The sequence below is a fragment of the Austrofundulus limnaeus genome, unplaced genomic scaffold (assembly GCF_001266775.1).
Source record: "Austrofundulus limnaeus strain Quisiro unplaced genomic scaffold, Austrofundulus_limnaeus-1.0 Scaffold0, whole genome shotgun sequence".
Lineage (NCBI taxonomy): Eukaryota > Metazoa > Chordata > Actinopteri > Cyprinodontiformes > Rivulidae > Austrofundulus > Austrofundulus limnaeus.
The window spans coordinates 9176901-9202902 of record NW_013952402.1 but is presented as its reverse complement, the minus strand read 5'-3'; the positions used below and the strand labels follow the sequence as shown (position 1 = coordinate 9202902).

The 26002-nt window shown below is 38.5% G+C and overlaps 1 protein-coding gene across 2 annotated transcripts in view; it reads left to right on the top strand.

The window, feature by feature from the left end:
- Positions 1-26002, top strand: part of LOC106513395 (SH3 and PX domain-containing protein 2A) — a 75805-nt gene that overhangs the window by 45570 nt on the left and 4233 nt on the right. Inside the window, exons 7-12 of one of the 2 annotated variants that reach the window (XM_014002204.1) lie at positions 4579-4707; positions 18055-18168; positions 20875-20958; positions 24961-25078; positions 25175-25503; positions 25854-25903. In XM_014002204.1, the coding sequence (XP_013857658.1) occupies positions 4579-4707; positions 18055-18168; positions 20875-20958; positions 24961-25078; positions 25175-25503; positions 25854-25903 (824 nt within the window). The remainder of the gene's footprint in view (positions 1-4578; positions 4708-18054; positions 18169-20874; positions 20959-24960; positions 25079-25174; positions 25504-25853; positions 25904-26002) is intronic. The other variant, XM_014002211.1, reaches the window with a different exon arrangement.

Below are 26002 nucleotides of genomic sequence, written 5' to 3'. Positions count from 1 at the left end.
TAGTAGTAGTAGTAGTAGTAGTAGTAGTAGTAGTAGTAGTAGTAGTAGTAGTAGTAGTAGTAGTAGTATTTTGTGACTAAAACAGCTATAACTGTTCCTACAACTAATGATAAAAGCACAGTGGGTGATATGCATGACTTCAAGGAATTGTAGGCCTTTAATTTGGTACTTCCTCGTTTTTATTTTTATAGATTATTCTCTAAAGCTTGGTGTTTAATGTGCTCCTTTATAACTTTTCAAGACCTTTTTTTGCTTTATAGTCATATTGTTTTCAATCTTTGACTGATTAAAGAGTTTGAAACTCTACTAAAGTGTTACAGTTGGTTGAAATCCTGATTTCTTCTGTTTTTCTAATGCTCGTTTGRTTCCTGGCTGTCATTTGAAATTAGACCTATATCCTGTCCAAGGCTGTTTCACCTCTTTTTTTCTCACACGTTCTCCTTGTTCTGGCTCCGTCTTCCTGCTGTTGCAAAACATTTCATTTCCTGAACGAAGCTGAAATATTAGCTTTTGTGTTTTCAGGTCTGCTGACTCTGCTGACAAAGTCTTTACTTGCTCACCTCAGGCCTCACGTTTATGTCTCGCTCGCAGCGGCAGCAGACTGCGAGGGTCAGAATGTTACATTTTTATCGTTTGGCATAGACTGTGGCTTTATGGCTGCTGTTGACAACTGTTTTTTTTCTTTTCTTTTCCCTTTTGTTGTTATAAAACTATTTTGAAGTTTTAAGACATACAGWATGTCATTGTGATTTTCAATGGCCAAATTCAGCAGATTTTAAACAGCTTCCATCTAAAAATCTTGTAATATAAAGAGATGCATTTCTCCATTATGGAATGATAAAGAACTTTAAAACCGTAACCTAACCCTAACTAACCRTATTAAAAGGATAATTTGAACAAATCAAAAGCCTTACATTACTTGAAGTCATGCATATTTTAGCCATGTTTTAGGCCAGAGTTTGAAAATTTTGGTCAAAACCTAAAAATACCATTGTGTGTGATCTGTCAGCTCTAACTACATCAAGCTCATTTTTCTGTAAAATTAATTGATTTGTAGCCATTTTTACATTTGCAAGGGTTGATTAGCTGTGTGGCCATCTTAAACCAGGTTGGCTCGAAAAGTTAATCAGCTGTAGATATGTGTCCAAGGATTAATTTCAGCAAGTTTCATTAAAATCTGTCCTGTGGTTCATGAGATATTTTGCTAACAGCCAAACAAAGCTGACTAACAATTAATGCCAGTATTTTAAGCAAAGGTTTTGCAAAGTGTGTAGTGCTCAGAGTATAAGTTGAAGAATACTCTCAGTTACTACCACCTCAAATTTCAACTCAATATTTACAAAACCGACCGTTATAACGATTTATGTATTCACTTTGATTGATTAACTGTGGCAGCCCGTTTGTGTTGGGTTGACTTCAAAAGTCAATAGGCTCTTGATGTGCATCAAGTGATTTCTGACAATTTCATAAAATTCTGAGATGTGATCATGAGATATTTCAAATGCACACACACAGACAAAAACAAAAACATTGTTATCTGTTGTTTGCCTTTTAGCGGCGGGTAATAAAAACACTTTATATTGTCCTGAATGTGGAGTTGAAACTGAACTCAGTTGCACTAACTGTGCTGAGAGTTAATTGAGTGGCGAATTACTTCAAGCCAGTTCTATTAATACTGACAAGCTAAATTGGAAATAAAGTAATTGTTGCCCTATTCTTTAATGAGGATCAAAAAGTCGGAGCTTAAATGGTTTTCTTCGATTGTTTCTGAGTTCAGTTCCGTGGTCTGTCAGAACATCTTGCATAGATAAGCCGTCATAAACCACAGGCCAGCCGCAGTAATCCAGTGTCAGACTCTTTGGCAGCTCTAGCATCTGAGATGCTGAGTTCATCCTGCTGAGTTATTATTTTCTTGTCATTGTAGCTGGAATTCCTTGAATTTAAGGCTACATATTTTCAAGATTTAGAGGAATTCTAATCCCTTGTTTGTGGGACCATCTCCAATTTGTCTGTTTGGATAAAAAGGCAGCTTATTCAAAGCATCTCAGTCATCTTTGCTTTTAAGCTCCATACCTTCCTTTCACTGGACTAAAGTGTCCTTAAAATGAAAAGCCATTCTTTGACAGAATTCATATTGTCAGCTGCCTTTCATGCCAAAGTTTAAAAATAATGCCCGGTTCACATGGCAAGGTTTTAAAATTGTTGGTTGATTTTCAAAGACTAAGAGACCCCAACGAACAACAACGAAAGAAAAAAATCATAGATATAACAGGTTTGGTCCTACAGCGTGACGTGTACAGTCACACGGCAAAGACAAGACACCACATGTACAGATTTCACTCAACATTCAGATGTCAAATGGTTCATCTTGCGAAACCCCTTGAGCTCAAACATGAGTTCAGAGTAAATAAAAATGGCCGACGAGGAAGAAGCAATGGTGATAGTTTGTGGAATATTTTGAACAGAGAAAAAAAAAACAGTATGACGTCCACCGGACTTTCTGGTCCACCATGACGGTTGTTTTGTCTTGTGTATTTGCGATTCCCTTCTGTGTTTTCATCACCCCACTTTCTGATTAGCTACATGTCATGTTCAACAGACTGCTTGCTCGTTTATTCTCGGGGGGACTCCACACACGCTGGGATATCAGGCCAAGACAAACCAACATGTTGAATATCACTGATTTGAAGTTGGAGAAGTCTCAACTTTCTTCCGAGCCGACTAGATCACTCTTAACACAGCACACATGGCAGGGATATCTCATAAAACTATCGTTAGAGCCGTCATGAGGATTGGGCTGTCCCATTTTCAGAAGGGCAAAATTGGGTTAATTGGGTTGTTGAGAGAAAAATAATGATCTCATGCAATTCTTCAGATGTCATGTGTTGTGAATAACTTTCGGCTACTACTATATAAATGTTTAGCTCTCATGATAGTTATTTTATGCTATTATGATTAGCAGCCATGTTGAATAGAGTGATTAAAATTAATTTTCTTATAGTATTTTAGGTAACGCTTTCTTTTACGGTACCTTTATAACCATGTAATTACAAGGTAATAAAAAATGTAATTAAATGTAATTACTACCTTATTACTATGTAATTACATGGTAATTAGGGTACAAAAGAAAAACTACTGTTAGTAAAACCACTTTTATTGGGTAACTACAATCAAATTACTATTCAATAGTTACTCAACTCTATATTTATAACCAAAAGAATGCAACTAAATTTTGGGGTTAGTGGTTAATTGCAATAAAATACAACTTTAAAACTGTCCAAATTACCTACTACTTATTTAGGTGTTACATAGTGAATTGTAATACATTACCAGGTTAGTGCTACATTATTGCAGACAACTAATTACATAGTAAAATTGTACCCTAATTACCATGTAATTACATGGTAATAAGGTAGTAATTACATTTAGTTACATTTTTTATTACATTGTAATTACATGGTAATAAGGGTACCGTAAARTAAAGTGTTACCATATTTTATTTGTGTGTATCTACTGCGTTATGAGTATCACTGAAAACTGAGGGAATATAAAATGTGTAAACAGAAGCTCCTTCTGTTTGCRGTTTTGTACTCAGTAGTCAGCTGAGTTCCTGTTCATTTGTGAACTGAACATCAGCTGGTTTGTGTCAGGATTCCAGCTGATATGTATGTAGTTCCTTCAACTGACTGTTTTTAAATACTTTTCACAATTAGGGCTTCAGCTTCACTCATTTAATGAAGCCTGACACTTGCAAAGAAGTGTTTTAGACGTTAACTGGTTTCAGTAGGTCCTTTAAACAACCTTTTAATTGAAAACATGTTAGTCGTGTTGTTTTTTTATGAACCATAGTCTGGTGTTGAGTTGGGTGTTGACCCTGTTAATAATGCAGCCACAAACCAAGTGAAAAGCAAGCCAGCCTCTGGTGCTTATATGGTTAACTTGGTGAAGCAGTGGGAGGAAGAGTTTCATTCGCTGGGCTGCATGCCGCAGTCGGAGCTCTAGTGTTTCGCAGACACACGGGTCCATCCCTCTGAGCAAAACTCCAGCCCCTTCATCTGGTTCTTTTTAAGGCCCTGAGTGCCGACTCTTGTGATTGGCCTACACAACCCCCCCGCTGTCCCTCCAGCTCCAGCCCCAACTTAGGAGAAGGAGGCTTTTCAGCAGATGGTTTATTTTCCAAAGGAAACTCTTTCTCTGACTCTTCTGTCCTGTCCTCAGCTGGCTTCAGCTCACTCTCCTGCCTCTCCTGCTCTTCACACCGTGTTCACCTGTGTCTGCTGACCTGAACACGTCTTTTACCGAACRAGGATGAAGCCATTTCAGTAAAAAACAGAATGGATTTGATCCTTCGCTTTTTGCAGTCTTTGTTCCTAGACCTTTAGCGTTTTTATCACCCTGATGTTGGGCTAGATGGGGACACAGCTCTATGGCTAGACTGYGGAGAAGATGCACCGAATCTTGTGATTGGCTGAGCTCTACAGACAAAGTGGCCTATGGCACAACGAGCGCCCAGCAGCCGTTCTCGTGGACCTATGTCTGGCAGCTGGCTGACAGCATGTTTTTTTCCATCAACCTCAGGTCTGGATGCTTCGGACCCCATGCTCCTGGAACAATACGTGGTGTTGGCCAATTATGAGAAACAAGAGCCTGCAGAAATCAGTCTCCAAGCAGGCGAGCTTGTCGACGTCATTGAGAAGAGCGAGAGTGGTGAGTAATCACAACAATAAGCAGCATGTGTGCTGTGTGTGTCTCTCTGTGTGTGAGGAACAGACATGCTTCTCTATAAATGTGTTTTCTCAAATATTCAAGTTTTTTTCCCCTAAACTCAACTCTTTTAACCTCTTTTGTTTAATGCTTGCGAGCTGTTACTCAGCCCCATCTGGAGACTCGCTTTGGCCCGAAGTCAGCCCTGTTTTTTCCCACTGTTGGTTTAGGCTGCGAGCCAAAATGTTGCCTCTAGCAAGAGGAATGTCTTCCAGACTCATATTAATTATTCAACCTCACTTTAATGGAAAGCCAGAAAAACATGCTGGGTTTACAAATGCCAGCTGCAGAGGAGCCCTTAGTCAGCTGTTTAACCTCTGGGAAGAGCTCAGAGTTGGGGCCAAGATGGAGTTTTAGGGCATGTGTAATTCAGTTTGACAATTGTAAATGTGTTATATATCACTTGCGTGTTGACATGACACACGTCTAAGCATGATTCAACAAGTGAGTTGAAACGTTTTGAAGAACATTTGGTCTGGAAAAAACACTGACGGCTACTGATTATTTAAAGAAAATGTGCAAAACGACCAAAACTGAAATGTAACATAGACTTTCCGCATTTAGGGTGAAGTAAAAATGTAAAACACTGTACTTTAAAACAACACTAACAACCTGACTGACTTTTCGTAAGAACAAGAGAGACTGCAAAGACTTAGGCTCAGTAACAAGCTCGGATGTTCCGCCTCAMTGGTGTGCTGAGACAGTAAAACAGTAATGGAAGTCATGTGTTCCTCAAAGGCAGAGGAAGGAGGAAGAGGGATGGTGGAGGAAGTGGTGACAGGGAAGTGAGCTTGACTTAGGTTTCACATTGGGTGCGAGTACCACTCTGGCCTTGTAGAAGAGGGTCCACCGAGGTGCAGTACTTTGAAGTGTCATGTGTCTTGCCTTAGGGTTCATGGATCTGTTTCTCAATCCTCGCTCCAGCTGAAAATCAGCTCAATGGGAAGCCGAAGTTAGGAGCCACACATCTTTTCTTTAGAGGCCTTACATGAGTTATGTCCTTTATGAATTTGAACTCCTTGGTCCTGCCAAGTAGAGACCCTTTAACCTTTGTGTCCCTGATTCCATTTGACATTTTTATTACAGTCGAACTGTTTTGTACTAGTAAAGTCAACCCGGTGGATTACCTTTGAGCACAGCTAGCCTGCATCTGAAATGTCTACACCTCCTGCGATGTAACTGCTCCATTTGGCTGCTTGACGTTACTCCACATTCACTGCCAGTACAAACAAAACCAGGTGTGAGCGTGCTCAATGGATTTAGCATCCATTCCTTTTTGCAGGATAAGTACAAAGCCTTTAATGGTTTCTGACACATTGATCTGTTTATTACACAGCTACGTAGAGAGTACATTGAATTAGAGGTACTAAAAGTGTCCACTCCGTTTGATTAAAAGGGCTGTTTCAGTTTGCAAGCTGTTCAGACCTAAACCAGCACTGATCCTCAAGCGAACTCTTTGGAAAACAGCTGACTTCTGTCACTTTATTCTTGTGAAAGAATTGCATTTTGTTGCAGCTTGTTGCACAGAGCTCTAAAAGTATGAATATGTAACAAGTCTAGAAATGGAAACTGAAGGTTTTGCTGTTAAAGCCACTGAAACCATCAACAACTACGCTACTTAGTACATTTATCGACTTTTCCTTACCCTGGATTAGGTGATGTATGTCTTTTACAGAACAGCGAATCTAGGTCAGAGCTATAAGCAAACTCAGCTTTCTCTACTTTTCCAGCTTGTTGTCTCAAGCCAAGTAAGTATTTTCCATTGCACTGGCTTGACAATATAGTTTTCTTGTGGTCTTTGTTTCAGTTGGAACAGTAGTTTGTGTAGATTGCTGGTTTGTTGGGGTTAAAGTTAGGTGCAGTTGTGGTAAATCAGCAGGCTGAAATCAGTCAGAGATTACTGGATGATCTATTGGAGTGTTCAGATTTCACCCAAAGATGCAGAAAAAAAAGACCCTATAAAATCAAAAGTGCAAGCCAATGGAGCAGTATGAAAATGTTTATACGATCAAATAATGTACTGGAATCAACAATTTCTGTAATTAATTATAGATTTTGCCCTCGCTCTTTTTGCAGCCATATCATCTGTCTGTTTTATGAGCAGGACTTTCTGGCTCAGGAGTGGAGTTGTGCGTAAAGAAAGTCAGGAAGAAAATGGAAAAAGCTATTTGCTGCCAAAGTTGGTGGTTCAGAGAGGTTAGTTCATTATAACGGCTTAATGGATCCTCCAGGATGCCTCCTCAGTTTACACTTAGCTGGAAGAATGTTAACCAAACTTTAGCTAGCAACTTTGCTGATCAGTTCAAATGCTCTATATTTAGTGGTTTAAACTTTGCCCTGAATGGAGGCTGTCGGGGGGAAAGGAACAAAATAATTTACAAATACTTCCTAAAATACAACAGTGATTGCATTTATTTTCCCTTCACCTTGAGGGCAGAATTAGGCATTTTCTTCTCAGTCATCTAATTGAAATTGCGTTTTTGTGAACAAAGACAGGACTTAATTCTAAAACTCCAAGAGTAATTCAGCTTTTAGAAATTTGAGTTTGCCAACTAAACTCCTGGAATGCCCATCTGTCTTGGATAGACCAGAGATGTGACATTCGCGAACTATCCAAATCTTTTGAATGGCTATTTACAATGAATGATAGGAGCCAAATCGCAGGCAGTAACAAGCCATTTGTATTTTTATTTCTTTTATTCCTCGTAAAATCTTTATTTTTTCATACTTAAATCGCTCCCGCTTTGCTTTTTCATGGAAAACAGGCGGAGTTGTGGAGTACAGAAGCTCACAGTGAAAGGGGGARGGGGGTTTCCGTTTGACAAACACATGGCTCCACCCACGTGACGGGATTACGTCATTACGGCTGCGTGATGATGTATTTCCTTATGTGATGACATAATACGTTCAAAATCGAACGGCTCTTTTGAACGGCTCTATGAAACAAACGGCTCCCCAAGATCCGGATCCCTTCAGAGAGTCATTTATCCCATCTCTAATCACAGCATCGATCCTTKTCTCCACAAGTACAGACACTTCCTAATCTTCTTAGAACTTCTTTTTGGTTTGTTTTCATCAACCCCCCATCTTTTGTAGAATGAGTGAAATTTCAAGTGGATTTTTTACTTTGACTTTGCGCTTTGGAAACAATCATTAAAGGAGACATAGTTTGCAATATCCACTTTTTCAGCCCTTAATAATCCTGTTGTACTTGGAGTGTCTAGGAGTGCAGACAAGTTGAATGTAGTTTCTCCCGGTGGGGTGTAGATATCTTTATATTTTGTTTTGGTCATATTTTTCAATGTGTTCAGTTTTTGCTATTCCCTATTATGTTTTTTGATCAATAATATCACAGTATTTATTAGTTTTTTTAGCTTATAAGCAAACCATTTTCAGAACTAAACTCAGGAGGGATCTAGCACTCCAGTAACAGAGTTTCATCTTGAGGTCAGTGTGCAAGCATCAGAATGATTCCAAGAAAACCTGGTGTTTCTTATTAAAACAATTAAGTTCTGATGGTCTTTGGATCAGACATCCAGCCAATGCCCCCAAGAGCTCATTGTTTAATCAAAAATCTACAAAGAAAATGCCTCAACTTTAATACCCGGTTTATTTTATATGACCAAATGTCAGGTTTCTTACATGCTAATGGTTACAGTTTTGGATTAGCATTAWCTCAGAACACCACACTAACTTATAATGCCCATAAAAACCAAACATAGCCCTGATAAAGATAAACTCTGCCTCTCTCTACAAAGAAGCTAGCATTAGTATTTATGATCACTTCCTAGAATTCACTCGTGTGTCTTCACATTCTGCAGTGTTTTCAAATGACAGATGACTTTGTTTTGTAGTGCTAAACAGTGTTTTTTCCACGATATTTATAAAGTTAAAGAGAAATGTTGCATTACTTGGCAGATTTTTTTTGCTTCAGCGCAACTTCAAAGTAAAAAAAAAAAAACATAACGATGTTTACTCCATTTTTCCTGTGTCTAATGTGCAAAGGAATAAAAGTGAGGATGAAAAGCAGTGTCAACATTGAGCTCCGAGCACTGCTTTTGCTTGAACCTTCAGTTTACCAGTTTGGTATGTGCAGTTTCAGCAAAAAACATGTTTCCTTGTAGAGTGGAGGGGAAAAAAACCCTATAATTCTTGTCAACAAACCACCAAAGACATTATATGGAAAGCTTGCCAAGTGTTAAATGTCTTTTTTTAGCAGAGGTTGCAGCAGATGGAAGACACATTATCGAGTCAGAGTATAAACCATCGTTGACATTCTTTTACCCTAATGAGCATCTCAAGAAATTACCTTATTATGTATTTTTAGATATGGAAAATTAAAATAGAAGGCCTGATCTAGGGATTTCTAAGTAGGGAGCTAAAAACGTTGTGGTGACGGTGATTCCAATAWAAGTGATAACAATCGGCAGTTTTTCCTCTCTTCAAAACTGACCATTAAGTTAAACTTGCAATTGGTAGGAAAGACTTTCAAATGCTGAAAGGCTGCTGTGTCTCAAAACCAATAGAGCCTAGAAAGCACACAAGCTAAAGCATGGTTCAGACCATGAGGGGATCCTTTCAGAGGCTGGGAGAGGGTGAAGGTTGTTCCTTAGGTCAACACAGCTCTTAAAAGCTGTTTTGTGCTGTTTTTACCCCCACGCTGCATAGACCAGAGCCTCTCAGGTAATTGAACCCTAGTGTTTTATAAAAACTCGAGGTGGGCATATTGAGCTGGACGGTTAACCTCTTGTGCTTTGATACTACTGCATCTACTGTTAATAAATATGAAWATGAAATATGAATGGCGTTTTCTCCTCCAACTCAACAGAAGTGTCAGGTATCAGCAGGACTGCTGAGCTCCTGCATTCTTCATCATTTTAGGTCATGAAAAAAAACCAGCTTCCTCGTGCTGCTGAGTTTTTCTTTCTCAGATTCATGCTAGAAGAAGGATACATTTTCTACAGTTTTCTAAAGTTTGCTTGTGTTAAAAATAAATTAGTGTTGAGTTGTACATCAGGGCAAATAGAACGAGCTGCAAATATATCAGACCTAACTGATTTTATGTCCACAATGCAGTTTCGTTTTATGGGTTTTCCACTCACTTTTGGGGGAAAAAGGTTATGTAAGTGTAGTTACTTTGTTGCAGCTGAATATCTGTTATTGATTACATTAAAAAAGCTGAAGCATGGGTTTTAAAGTTGATGGAGCAYCAAGTTTGGAGATACTGTTTCCGATAATAGGTCTTAAAAATGCTGTCCATTCTCATATATCTGTTTGCTGGAGCTATGCTGCATTAGGTAGGCTCTAGTAAAGGCTAAATAAAACAGAAAGTGTAGTACAGTACAATACAATGCATTACTGTATACAGTAATAGTACAGTACAATACAATGCATTACTGTATACAGTAATGTGAGGAAATTATACAGCATATCAAAACTTTGTAATTTTAATGAAAACTGTTCCATCAAAAATGTCAACAACCAATGTCCTGACACTGACACTACCCTTTGGTTTCAATAAAGACTAGGTTTGGGTGGTATTGATCTTTTTCATACCAACATATTATAAATTATATAAATTTAAATAATACTGCAGGGCAGGGTGTGGGAGGTGTACGGTTTGTGGCACACTGAGTTACTTTCTCCCACTCTCACAGTCTCTCCATTCTCACCAAACTTTATTCAGTTTTCACGTCATTTTATGTTCTTATTTCTGTAGATTTTTTGGCGCCTGTCAAATAACTTTGGGCCTTGGTCAGAAAGGACATGTGCCTGCTGATGAAACTCTCATCAAATAGGATGGTCATGTTCAGAAAAAAAGTGTCACGTCACATGCGTCAAGAGCAATTTTGACGAATGTCGGACCTCAACGTGCAYAAGTGTCACGTTTTGATGCTGGAATCGCGTTTGGTGTGAACGCAGCATTAGGCCATTGTTTTAGGAAGGTATTGAATTACTTGCATTTACTCAGGGGCAACTAAAACACAGTTTAGGTGTGAAAGCAAGGCCATTAATTTTAATTTAATTTAATTTTTTTTGTTAATTCTGCTTTGTGCAGCCCAAATGTTTCTTCTTGTTTTCAGCTTTGTTCTAGACAAAGCTAGTCTGTGACTGGCTCTGGCTTTATGTAATGGAAAGAAGTGAGAGTTATATTTTATTGACTATTTCCTAAGTGCCAAACTTTTAATTCTTTGTTTCCCATTGTCTGAATTAGGCTGACATGGCAATTTTCGTTTTTCTTTAATTGGAAAATTATTGGGCTCTAGCCTGCATTTACAAGCAGACTTACACTCCTCATAGCAGGCTGCTGAAATAAAAACTTAATTATATCTTGTCTTCTGCTTAAAACATTCAATTTTTTTTGTGTCCTTGCAGTGAAGGACAACTCTGCTTTTCAGACACTGTGATATTTGAGTTGATCCCTGTGGTCACTATCTTCACTCGATGGGATGTGTGTTTACCATAGTCTTACGCAAATACTGACCCCAAATTAGTAGGAGGTTACAAAAGAAAACTCTGTTCAAATACTTTAAAACATTTTCCTTGATTTGGTGAGAATGTTGGCTAAGATGTTTTTGTAATACTGAAAAGGGGTTTTCCAGCTGCATCAAAAGCGTTTTAAATTTTGTACTAATAATTGATACTGTGGAAGCTCCCCAAGATGTTTACTTTTTATTGTAAAGCAGGGAGACATGGGGTACAGAAAACAAACGAACAAAAGCTAAAGAGCAGATGAAGATGGGGGTGTGTTCACTGAATCAGGAAAAGACAATTGCATTTATGGTATAGTTGTGCAAACGTGTAGTATAGAGATGGGATAAATGGCTCTCTGAAGGGATCCGGATCTTGGGGAGCCTTTTGTTTCATAGAGCCGTTCAAAAGAGCCGTTCGATTTTGAACATATTACGTCATCACGTAGGGAAATACGTCATCACGTAGCCGTACGTAATGACATCATCCCGTCACGTGGGTGGAACCATGTGTTTGTCTAGCGGAAACCCCCCCTTCCCCTTTCACCGTGAGCTTCTGTACACCACAACTCTGCCTGCTTTCCGTGAAAAAGCAAAGCGGGAGTGATTTAAGTATGAAAAAAACAAAGATATGAGGAATAAAAGAATAAAACTACAAATGGCTTGTTACTGCCTGCGATCCAGCTCCTATTGTTCGTTGTAAAGAGCCGTTCAAAAGATTCTGATCGTTCGTGAACGTTACATCTCCAGTGTAGCACATTTCCAGATATCATGCATGCTTCTTATTTTCTCCCACATCTGTTTAGCTGATCAAAAAGCAAGGAGGAGGCGGCACATTGCTTACTTAATCTAATTTTCAAAATCATCCGTTTCATCTTTTAGCAGCCAAACTGACCCCTTTATCCAGTCAACTGACATGAGCTTTACCAATAATTCTCTTTTGGTTGTTTTTTATTAAGATAAGCTCACTTTGCATATGTTTGAAATTACATTCTGTACACTATTTGTGATTATACGCTATATTTTTAAAATCTGTAAGATATCAAAACCTCTGTGTTCTAAGAAATTAATACCTAAGGCCTGTGGGTCATACAGCACATTTACATGAAGGTTAACAAATTCCAGACATCCACATAGACTAAAGAGTGTGATTTTATCTAAGAGTTGGGATGGTGTCATTTTTGCAAAATTGCAGTCTTGGCAGCGGGAGACCCACAAAACAGCTGTTTCTTTTGCGATGACCTCAGTTGCGATTCTGTGTCACTGTGTCCAAATGTTAACCCTGACAAAACTGAAGTTGGCATCCAAAAAGTTAGGAATCAAATTTTCCTCCCAGACATTCAGGATGAGGCAACATGAGGCAAGAGATGCATTGCTCTCAGAGGCGTGTTTAGGTTGAAAATTTGAAACCCTAAATCTTATTCATGAACTAAATAAAATTGTATCCATTTGGTTTCTGACAATTATCATTTTGTGCTTCATGTGCACAGTGACGATGTATCAGTTCTGTGAATGTGTACATGCAATGAAAGATGTGAAACACTATTTTTAGTTATTGAAAGTCACACAATTGCAATCCATCATACCGTTCTACTTTAGTTATATTGCATTTAAAAACAAGGTCAACAAAAGCAAAGTAAAGTAAGGTAAAGTAAAGAGCTACACAAAGGAACAAACAAGCCAAGGACACATAAATATACACATGTAAAAATGATGTAAAAATGAAACACAATTAAAATGACTAGATGAATAGATGAAATCTGTTCTTCCTATTTTTTCTAAGTTACTTGAAAAAACATTATTTAATCAACTACTTCAGCATCTAGAAGCTAATAATATGTTAAGCAATAGCCAACATGGTTTTCGCACGTCAAGGTCAACCATGTCTGCATTAGTTTTATTCACTGAACAAATAYGTGCTGCTTTGAACAAAGGTCAAGTAACTGGTGCTGTATATATTGATTTTCGTAAAGCGTTTGACACAGTTGATCATTATACTCTCTTACAAAAGTTGATTTCTTTTCAACTTTCATCATCTGCAGTACAAATGTTTTCCTCTTGTTTGACCGATAGGTGTCAGGTTGTGAAACATGGAAGCTCTGTGTCCGGGTCTCTGCCCTGTTCCGTGGGAGTTCCGCAGGGTAGCATACTGGGCCCATTGCTTTTCCTATTATACATAAAAGACTTTCCAAAAATATTGAAGTATTCAAATATTTTAATATATGCTGATGATACTGTTCTTTTTTTGTCTGATTTCAGTATTGAATCTATTAATAGTCAGTTACAAGCAGATCTTCAGACATTTCATGGTTGGCTTCAAGATAATCTTTTGTTAATTAATGTTAAAAAAACWGTGTGCATGTATTTTTCCTCACCCAGGAGACATTTCAATATAACAAATCAACTCACTTTTTTAAACAAACCCCTTGATATTGTCACTACCTACAAATATCTTGGAATTAMTTTGGATTCTCATTTGACTTATCGTGATCATGTACAAGTCTTAACCACTAAGTTGAAACAGAAATTATACGTTTATTCAAAAATTAGATCCATTCTGACATCTTCTGTTTCAAATATCTATCTTCGTGCCATTATACTCTCAACCACGTCGTACTGTTTACCTGTTTGGTCTCTTACAACAAATGAATTTTCAGATCTTCCAAGGTGCCATTTATGGAACTCTCTGTGCATTGTTGCCCAAATCACATTCTGGAAGTGGTCATTCAACTAGATCTGTTACAAAAGGACAACTGATTTTACCAACTTTTAAAAACTGTTACGGCCAGAAGTCTTTCTTCTGTGTTTATACTAAAGCATGGAATGACATTCCTCAAAACATAAAGTCCATTTCAAAACCACAGCCCTTTAAGAAGAATGTTGTCTGCCATCTGCTGGACACTTTTTGTTGTGCTCATATTTAGATGTTCTATTTTTCAAATGCTGCCTTCCTGAAATTTGGTATGCTTGTTTGTCTTTGTGTCTATGGTGTATAATGATGTGATTGTGATGCTGCATTTCTGAGTGTTTTATGTGCTGCAGAACAGGAACCTGCTGTAAAACAGCAATTATGCTGAGTCAGGCTTGATTTTTAGTAATCTTTTCCTGTTAAATCAATAAATCAAACCAAATCAATAAAAAAGCTCAACAGAATAGAATAGATTGATTGACTGGACATCCAAGGACCAAGCTGGCCTTTCTATCAACTAGCTTCTTTCTTTAACCTAGGTACTTATAAGATTCTGCCATCTCAATTTCAGTTCCCAGGATGTTCACCAGTGACAGTGTGGTGGGTCTGTGCCTGCACAAGTCCACCACCAGCTCTTTTGGTGGTTCCTCTTACACTCATCTGTAAAGTTATGTGTTCACTACCCGTACTCTGATTCATCATCACCCACCCGCTTCGGATGTTATCATCCATTAAATGGACGTTATTAGCCATTATCAGTCCCATAGAATGGCTTCAGACTGGCTTCAGACTGTCCCAACTGTGCCGCCTAGTGGGTTCTCCATCCCATAGAATGGCTTCAGACTGTCAGCTGGTATGAAGCATAAAGCCACTAAGTTTTTTTTATGCAATCTGGTTAATATGAGACATAAAGCCACAAAGGTTAATTTTAGAGAAAATGACATGGGCTACGATAAAGTAGACCAGACTCTGGCAGTAGCAGATTGTTGCWTTCCAACGWATATGGCACTGGTAACCCACTAGGGGGCACTGTCGGGACAGTCTGAAGCCATTCTATGGGACTCATAACCTGCTAGACGGCACAGTCGGGACAGTCTGAAGCCATTCTATGGGACTCATAACCTGCTAGACGGCACAGTCGGGACAGTCTGAAGTCATTCTATGGGACTGATAACAGCTAATAACATCCATTTAATGGACTGATAACATCCGAACTGGCTACATCACCTGTGATGAGGCCTACTATGGGGACAATAAGGATCAAATCATCTCACACTGGGTCAAAAAACAGGAAATGAAAAGTGTGTTCTTTAAGATTTAAAAACCTCATATTAGGAAGTTTGCCTAACATGTGGTGGCGAACCATTTCACAGTCCTGGATCTGAAACAGAAAAAAAGCTCACCTCTGAGTTTGCATTGTGTCCCTGGAACCAATAAAAGCATCTAATCTGCTGACCTCAGAGAGTGCTGTGGTCCGTATGGCTGCAGAAATTCAGTGAGATAAGAGGGGGCAGAACTGTTGAGACACTTAGAAACATGCAAACAAACTTCCATGGAGTTGAATGAACTTTGTGAGACACACAGCTCCTGCCATCAATAGCAACTTGCATTTGCTCAAGCCTTTAAAAACAACATCATGTTTATTCAACAAAACATATTGCTACACCATATTCCTACATTGTTTAATTTTTACATCATCTGCCAGTTTGTTACAGAGAACACAGCGTTTCCTTCCAGTTAAAATGTCAGAATGAAAATGACACTTTGCAGATGTGAAGATCCATTTTATTCTTTCCAACCCAAATTTCTCATATTGTGGTTGATTTAATTTGATGTAACGTAAACAAACTAGAGTTTATTAGTGACTACCGGTAATCACATCAGATTTAATTAAAGGCTTTCGCTGATTTTATGAGCTGTTGCAACATTTTCATATCGTTAGGTTTAATGTGGTTTAAAATGTGCTATCCCTGTCATTAAAGTTAAATTAACGACAAATTCATCTTCTCAGAAGCTTTTAAACTGCAACATGGAGAGAAGAAATCAGCATTTTGAGTAATTTTGTTTTGGTTGCTGTAGACAACACTTTGTGTTTTTTGTGGCTTAGAACCCAGTTTGATTTATTAGCATGGGGCTTTGCTCAAGTCTGAGCTCTGGTTCAAAGACTGAACCCAATACATGCCTTGTTAATCTCTGACCACCAGCCAGCAGAGTTCAGAGCCAAACAACACTGTTCTATCTGGACCCACTGAACTCAATCCTCAACAGTCCACTTGTTGATCCTAATTTCATGTACTGCAACTTAGCAAGTTCATCTTTTGAACAAATAAACTTTCATAAGAATTGCAGACTGGAAGCTTCAGAAAGACCTTGGAACAATTTCCTTTGTTATTGCTCCCACAGTGAAACATGTGCATTAGTCTGTCAGTGGAATATCTGTGGTCCGTCTTGCTTCAGTTTAATTAGGTGGACAGGCACAGACACGTAAAGTCAGTTTAATTATGTTTTCTTAGTGATGAGAGTTTGGAAGGACAAACATAAATGCTTTTTGTTTTTATACAATAAATTAAGTCTTAATTATTCATTATTGTTGAAAATCATTTAAATGTAGTGAAAGCCTCTGTGTTTTTTTAACCCAAAAATGCTAAGGAAATGGTATTTTGTTTTCATCTAAAGTTGTGTAAAGTTAGTAAGGTTTAAAATTACCACACTTTACATAATTTACTATCTGAAGCAGATGTAAAACTTTAAAAGATATCCTTGCACTCCTTTGTCTCCCTCAAACATAAATGATTACTTCAGTATTAGATGATTTAAGATTGAACAGCCCATGAAAGAAGAGAGAGCTGTTTCTTATATTACAAGGGTATTCTTTTTTTTATTTCTCCTTGAAAACAGTCTTGAAAGTGAGGGGCAGGAAAACCCAGATGGCTCCCTCTGTTTTATGTTGCAGGGGCTTATTATCAGTTTTCACTGCAGCTGTCATACCAAAATGTGATGCAGCTTGTACGGATAACATCAATAGTTCAGTAAAAGGTAATTAGGATGGAGGAGGGGATCCTCACAAGCTTGAACCAACAGACAAAATGCCTCTTCTGCCTATCTTTTCTAACTGTGTGTAATGCTTAGAGGCCAGGAGAAATTCTGTGTGATGTTGACCCCCTTTCTCCACAAAAAGATTTCAGCGCTGCTGCCTTCTTCCACAAGGGGATTCCTAATGTGCAGTGGGTAATGATCATTCTTTTTTTTTTTAGAAATCCACCAATCAGCACTTCAATTTTGTAGACATTAAAGAAGAGATTATCTCCAGCTCCCCAAACCCTGATTTAGAGCCGAACAATGTCATAGTACAGCATTTGGCAGTACAGTCAGGAGTCGACAGAGTAAAAAGCAATGGACCGAGTTCACATCCTTGAGGGCTGCCTGTTCTCAGTGTGATGTCTTACTGATTTCACAAAATATCTTTTGACAGGAAGTCCAAAATCCAATTACAGAGTGAGGCTTTTAGTCCAAGTGGAGCTTTTATGAAGTTGATGAGGAAACTTCTGACATCACCGTTCTTTTTCTTCAGATGGGAGGAGACAGGTTGGAGGGCATGTTTGATTGTGAACAGGCTGACTCAGTGCACATAAAGTATGCAAACTGTAGGAGTCTGGAGAAGGTGGATGGTTGGCAATAAAGTTTCCTATGACTAATTGTTTAAAGCACTTTTTAATGATGGTATTACCTACTCAATCCTATGGAGGCGTATCTGTCTATTTTGTGATAAGATGGCAACAATGCATTTTTTTTTTCTAACTTTAACCTCCATTAGTTTTGCTGTCTTCTGCCATATTAACTTTTACGTCTTCCATCTGTTCTTATGATTCTTCTAATTAATCATATGAAACCACTCTGCCCTCACAAAACAACATTTCCGTAGAAAAGTGTACACTAGAGGTTCGGACCAGCTGTCTTAAGTGTCACAGTGCAATTGTATTCTCTTTATGCGCCATCCTCACAGCTGTTGGCCATATTGTATGTGTGTGTGGCATCTCCTGTATAGACTCCAACTCATACAGAAAACTAACACAAACAACACCTGATTTCAACCTGGTTGTGGTGATTTTCAGCCCTTTTGTCTTTTAACAGGTTGGTGGTTCGTCAGCACAGCGGAGGAGCAGGGTTGGGTTCCTGCTACCTATCTTAACTCCCAGAGTGGAACGCGGGATGACTCTGAGGTGGGCGCCTCCAAAGCAGGCGAAGGTACGTCACCAAACCCTCCTGTCTCCGCCCACCCACGCACCTACGGGCACAAAAAAGCACATGCTCTGTTAGAAACCCACACACAGACACCACCTCCCCTCCAAGTTGTCAGTGTTTGATCTGTGAAAAAGTGGGGAAAACGGCCTCGCCACAGCCGTCCGGGCGCTGACAGCTCAAGTCCTGCCGCTCTGAACGCCTCTTTCTGTTTGCCTGCCATTACAAGCACAGAGTGTGGATTCAGACCTGAGTAAACAGCAAGGATTGCCAGCAAAGGGCAAACCACAGTGTCTGAGATGATGTGCGTTACAGTGATGCAGTGTGCAATGTAGTATTCAGTGATATGACCACCTTGGACTGAGCTCATGAAAGAGGCATGTGTTTTGTTTTGAGTATGTCACGAGTCAGCCTGCTTGAATTATGGCTTAGGGAAAAAAAAGCCAACTTGGACATTAATCAAGGTGTTTTACGCAATGTCTGTTTATTACTGCAAACTAATGCTGAGTGTTGATGTTAGATGACTGAAGAGGGAAATTTGAAACTTTCCCTGCAGAAAACATAGAGTTTGATCTGTCAGAAAGTAAAGCTGAAGTATGACATCCGATCACCTTCAAAGCCATGCCACATACAATTTCTGATCTCCGCTATGAACGGATTTTAGTGAAATACTGAGAAAGAAATTATTGAATGCACATCTATATTTTATAAACTTTTGTAGTCAACCAAATTCAAGATGGATGCCACTGCGAATCAACCTCAGCAAACACAGAAGTAGCTGTAACTCGATCAGTATGACTAATATTGAGCTACAATTTGGAATGGTAGAAGCTGAGAGTGATCCCCAACCGTGAGCAATTACAAAATATATTTATTTAAAATGTTGGCATGCAAGGTGATAGTTAATTTATATCCTTCAAAATATTTACGTTTTCATTTTGAATGGTAGAGCACCCATACAAGTATTAGAGAAAATGTCTATTTTTATAAAACAGTTAACATATATTAAATACATAACTACATCTAATTTCCACAGCCTTATCTCCTCTTCTCTGTCAGAGATAGCTGCTGTGTGTTCTCTGAGTTATCTGCTAAGGGCTTTTGGGAGGGACAATCTGTCGGTGTAATTAGTGTTTATGTGTCTACTAAGTCAGGGGAATGGCATGAGTCTCATAAAGATTCTCTTTGTCAGTTCTGCAGCAGTCTGTGTCACTGGGTTGTCCTTAAAAAACTAACATGTTTCTGGAAAACTGGAACAGAACTTTTAGGTGCTTGTTTGAAAAAAAGGTTAAACAAAAAGCATAAATGGAGATAAATGGGGACATGTTTAAAATAGAAACATCCTACCCTAATCCTTTTTTTTTTTTCAGCTTATATTTTAATTTTTAATAGGGGGTGGGGGGTATGTATTTTTCAGGCACATAAATTTATAACTATGTTACATTCAGTTGTTATGAAAGTGCTGTATATATCAAAAATAAATTTGACTTTGCCTCTTAGCTTATCTAAACGCACTCAAATTGGCCTCTGTCTCTTTATGAACCTCCTACCATTTCTGACACTCCTACTTATCCACATTTTCAATCAGTGCTCCATGGGAGGGGTGGGGGTTGGAGCTCAGCTTCAGATTGAGCTCCAGGGAGGGGCTTTGTGAAAATATAAATGCATGAATGAGTCAAAGCAACACTGGGCATGTTTTTGATGAGGGAATGACATTATAACGTTATAGCATGTATAGTATTTGGAAACCTTGCTTGTTGTGTCCAGGCAGAGACAAAACTGCTTGTGTGATAAATCTGAGACTGGTTTGGGCAGCCAGAAGAGAAAATATTAATAAATGGAGGCACACACAACTGCCACGAGTCTGTCCAGCATATCTGCCAGCAATAAAACTGTGAATGTTTTAAACCTGGTCTGTTTAAATTGTATAAATATAAGCAGGCACTTTGGTAATTTACATGAATTTTTATGCCACCCTWTTTCTTCCATTTAAATAGGAAATATTATTGAAAAAATAACTTGTAACTCTGCCATAAAATATTATTTATGTTTTTACACTTTAGTTGGTGTTCTTCTTAAGGTGGTAAGTCTTTTTCCCTATTATACTAGTCTTTTTATGTTTATATTTCAATGATGACTTCTTTAAACATCAAAGACTTTCTTAAAGTTGCATTTGCTATAATTCTTGTTTAATCACATAGATTACTGATTAGAACGACTTACTTTTTTTTCAATCTTTTATTTGCGTTGTTGAAAATCAAATAATTAAACGTCATTTTTATGTGACTAAATTTTCCCAGATTTAAAAATGACTCACATTTCTTGCCTTGCGTCCGTAAAACATGAGAACAAATCAGTCCCACATCCCCGACAGGTGGTGCTCTCAGCCCGCTTTGTTAAATGAAGTGCATTCCTGCCTCGGCAATGTGTGCCCCAGATGCTCAGAACACAACAGGATGAGAAAACCATGCTAACAACATCCTAATTACAGGCCAGAGAGAAGATGTCTTGGTTTAACGCTTCCCCTGTAACCATCCATCCACTCTAACTGTCTGCCATGTTCTGTTCTGTGGTTGTGTTTTTATGTTTTCCACGGAGCTAATAACAGGTTGGTCCGTGTCATTTGTGTGCTGTGTGTTTGTCTAACGTTTATGCCTGCTCTTCATGTCTCCATATTTGTTTGTTTGCCGTCGTCTGGTCACCCTGTGTCAGTTACTAAGCGACATAAGGCTCATCTGAAGAGACTCGACCGGAGATGGACGTTGGGGGGTGTCATCAGCCGGCAGCAGAGCCGAGGTGAACCGAGACAGATCATTCTTCACATCCCTCCCTCTGTTTTTATGCCTCTCTTCTCTTTTATTTATCGCCGCTTCATCACATGAATCAACTTGTCTCTGTCACCATGCACATATTTGTTCTGTCTAGCATCCCATGTTGTCTACCAGGAAACACTATAGGCACGATCCATAAAACTAACCACTAACTCGTTAAAAAAATAAAATAAAACAAAATGTACAGAAAGTTAAAATGAGCAATTTTACAAGCAACAATTATTGATGCTTAGCTGAATTTATGCTACAAAATCGCTCCTCGTAGGTGTTTTTTTTATTGTTGGTATGTATTCTGAGCCAAAACAAGTAATTTGAGTTTTGCAGAAAAAAAGAGAAGAAAAAAAATCATTACCCACTCATTTGAAAGTAGTTGTGTAATGGACTTTGGAATGCCTTAGGCTGCATTTTTGGAGCCATATTTGACTTTTTATGAGGAAATAGAGCATAGATTTGAGTAGATTTCTAATGAGCATGTTTTCAAACAGACATTTATCTCGCTGTGGTCCAGATAGCAACCAGTATAAATAATAAGCTCTAATAATGTCTGAATTAATTGACAAGAAAATTGCATGTTCAGTCAAAATATTCAGTGTTCTTGCAAAGGTAATGCTTTCTTTCCTTTTTTAACCCCCCTTTCACTGGAGATACATTTGGATTTTTGACAGAGCAGAGAGGAAAGGCCAAACTTTGCTCTGGCAGAGCACGCTGCTCTCTGGAGTGGAGAAATTTGTTTCCACCCTGTGACAGAAAATCTGCTTTGTGTTGAAAAAAAAAAAAGCAAAACCTCAGATTTTTGCTGACTCCACATGAATAATTTATAACACTGGTGCAGATGGTGCATGTTGTGGTTGACATGACAGAGTTTCTTTTCATCATAATGCTAAATATTGTTAAAAAAATAGGGTTTTAGGATAAAAAAAGGTTTACAGAAATATCAAACAGTTGAGTTTGTTTAAATAGAGAGGTTTACTATCACACAATCATTCTGCTACCATGGAAATAAGGATGGAAAGAGGGAAAAGAAAAAGTTTCCACACTGGTAAATTGTGTCTAATGACACAAAACACAACACTTCTTATGTGCTTTTTCCCCTTTTGCGTTATCTCTCAATATTTAGTCAGGAAGTGCTATAATAACAGGAAACAATGACTCTGCTCTGCCCCTAGCCCCTTGGGAATACATAATTCAGCATAATGTGCTGAGTTTGGAGATGCTCTCTGTCTCAAGGTTATTGACACTGATCATGCACTCCAACCACATTAGTTTTCTTGGTTCTATATTATAATGAAATTGTAATCGTAATGACTTCTGTCATGGTTCACTTCGTTTTATAGCATTTTGAGGAAAGTTTGTGCTTCTGGATAACTGATGGTGGGAAGCTCATCGGAATGCATGGAAATGCATAGACATTCACTCATCCAGTGGTTCTTATCTCCATCAGCCAATGGACTAAAGGCGGGAAACACCCTGGACTTGTCCCCCGTCCATCACAGGGCCACAAGTGACCAATAAAACAAGACCAGGGTAGAGTTACCAACTCAACTAACCAATGGTGGGCAACACTAATCTAAAAATTAGTTCCACTAGCCCTAAAGCACTAACTCAAATATTTAGGTCCCCTAATTCTAAAGCACTAACTCAAATATTTAGGTCCGCTAATTCTAAAACACTAACTCAAATATTTAGGTCCCCTAATTCAAAAGCACTAAAATAACCCAGTCAACCCATGAACATTCTTCAACAGACACAACGCATTCTCACTCCCGACTCGTCAACGTATTGACGCTTGGTCAGGTAGCCGTCTGCGTCCAGCTTCAGACGCGTGGGGTACCCCCCTCGCATCAGTTCTTAACAAGATTAGGCGGAGGAGGAGTGCATGATCATTTTTTTAAAGAGTAGAAAATGCATGACAAATAATCATCCCAGACCCTAAATTTAATGTCTGTTAGCCCTATACAGCCTATCCCCGACCTCAGTCCCTAAAATTTACCATTAACCCTGATCCATCATATTAACCACAGACCCCTAAGTGGCGCAACCCGGAAAAGCCGCGTGCGGCAATGATTGACACAAGGGGGGTACCCGACGCATCAAAACTGGACGCAGACGGTCCCTGCCCAAGGGTCAATATGTCGACGAGTCGGGAGTGAGAATGTGTTGACAGACAACATGAGTCACATGTTGCTCTCTTAAGACTTATCATTGACATTCCACATCAGTGTTTCGGTTTATATACTGTCAATATATTGACACCTAGTGGATAAGTGACACACATATGAACAAAATGAGTGACAGCTTTCACTGTCAGCTGTTAACATTAACAATCAACAACATTTATAGACCTCAGTTAGTGCTTCTAAATTTAGCCTATAAATTTAGCAGGTGCTAATCCACTAATGAATTTTAAAATTAGCAAAAGCCCTAAAGCACTAATTAGAAAATTAGTTCCCCTGTTAGTGCTTTAGGGGAACTGTGCCCACCACTGCACCTAACATGCATGTTTTTGGTTTGTGGGAGGAAACCAGAATACCCAGAGAAAACCCATGAGTACACGATGACAACATGAAGAGATAATCATTAAAAGGAAGTTTTGAAATAATAGAATATAAATTAAACACTCTTTGGTTAACATGTTTTTTTAGTACCATTGAATTTTTGTTTTGATAAATCAAATTCCAATGTCATTATTTGTTAGTAAAAATAAAACTCATCCAAAGCCATGTTCCATTTTTGTCAGACAGTGTTTCAGAGACTGCAGTGTGGTGGTGCAGTTGGTTGGCTCTGTAGCCTTGCAGCAAGAAGGTCGCAGATTTGACTTCCAGCTGAGGTTTATCTGCATGGAGTTTGAAAGCTCTCTGCACAGGTTTTCTCCGGGTACTCCAATGTGCTTGCACAGTTCAAAAACTTTAGTGTTAGGTCAACTGGCATCGCTGAACTCTCACTGTGGTGTGTGGCGGGTATGGATGCTGATTTTGGGTTGGGGGTTAGGTTTAGGAACAATGTGTGAATTGAGTTTAGGTTAGATTTAGGGTCAGGTATGTACTGGGGTGGTTAGGTTTAAGGTAAAGGGTCAGGGTTAGGCTGTAAAAATGACTGGAAAATGAATGGAAGTCAATGCAAAGTCCCTACGAGGATAGAAAAAACAACGCACGTGTGTGTGTTTGCATGGCTATTTGTTTGTATGTGGCCTTGGGTTGAGCTGGTGACCTGTACAGGGTGTACAATTTGTTTAACAAAAAACATTGATGATTTTTTTGCACCTTTTATTTATTTTATCAAATTATTTTGCATTGAAATAAGATTATTCCATCCAGCTATAACCTGTGAAATATATTTTTGGTTAGGAATAAATAGCACCAGCAGTTAAGTAAATAGATACATAATGTAAATATTATTATGTTATTCTTATTATCTTCCACCATCAGGGTTCCCTAATGCTCCTTATTTGCCTGGAGCTCAATATAGAGGGCTTACAGTGCTTTATTACCACAATAATGACTTTTTTGTTACGTAAATCTTTACTTAACCATTACATAATTTACAGCCCATTCCATCTGTGCAATACAAGAAAAAAAATAATAATAAACTGCTGTGATGGCAAAATATTTTAAAGCCTTGAATTTTTGTTGTCTTGTAATTATTTACTTTACTGCATTTTAAAGCCGTTTTGGCTTCATAAAAAATTAACACCAGTGCCAAAGAACATTTGAACACATGCACAAAAGAAAAAAAACACACTTGACTGATCCACTGACAGAAAGAAAAGTAGATCCCTGTTTCTGTTTCAAAATGAAACATTTGTGCCACTATTCCAGAAAATTACTACAGTGTGGTTATATAGATGTATAAAGTCTTTAAAAGTAGTTAAAGCATATTATGGCTTTCACTTTTATTACCATTTTATATTTTGTTTATAGCTCTAATGTACATCAAATCTTAACTTTCTTGTGATTTTATCCTCTTGCAGAAGAGAAGTACGTCACCGTACAGCCTTACACCAGCGAGGGCAAAGACGAAATAGCTTTTGAGAAAGGGGTTATTGTGGAAGTCATTCAGAAAAACCTTGAAGGCTGGTGGTTTGTCAGGTACGCCACTGCTCTTTAGCTTTGAATGTTTTTGTTAGTCTTGATTTACAAAAAAGAAATAAAAAAGCAGTTTGACCATTGTCTCCTCCCTTCCAGGTACCAAGATAAAGAAGGTTGGGCTCCAGCTTCTTACCTCAAGAAGGTAAAGGATGACTTCTCTCCCCGTAAGAAGGCCGTAACTGGCCCAGTGGAGATTATCGGAAACATCATGGAAATCAGCAACCTCCTAAACAAGAAAACCTCCAGTGAGAAGAATGTCCAGATTGAAGGAGCCCCAGAGAGTCCTCAGGTTGCCAGGAAGGAGATCAGCTTACCAATCCTCTGCTCTGACTCCAGTCCTGTTAATGTGTCGCAGGAAGGAAAAAGCAAAACAGAGCCTGCTTCACCGGCTGTGGCTCGTATAGCCCCGCATCGTGTGGAGATCGGTCAGTCGTTTCACTTTGAATGTTTATATTTTTGAATATTTGTCTGTGTACATTTTTTGTGTGTCTGTTAGGATTTATGATCTACATGAAGATGTTTGTCAGTTATCCATTTGCACAAACACTCTCACATACCTTCCAACGTAAATGCACATCAGTTTAATTTTTTTAAATAATCACTGTTGTCTTTTCCCAATAACACTAATATTAGGCAGTGCTTAGACTAAACCCCTAGTCTTCTGATTGGATATTGTATACTATCTCCACTGAGCCCCAGCTGCCCCGTAAATGATTACAAACAAACAAATGTTAGCCAAATCTTAAATTTGTCTTTATATTTTTTGTTTTCACAGGTTCTCCTATCCTCAGGCAAAAACCTCCTCCTCGAAGAGATGCAACCTTAGTAAGTCTTCAAAATGCAGGTCAACCTTCCTGTAGTCATATTGTCAGTAATTTTTAAACATTTTACAAGGTTATTGTTTGTAGGTACGAAATATATATA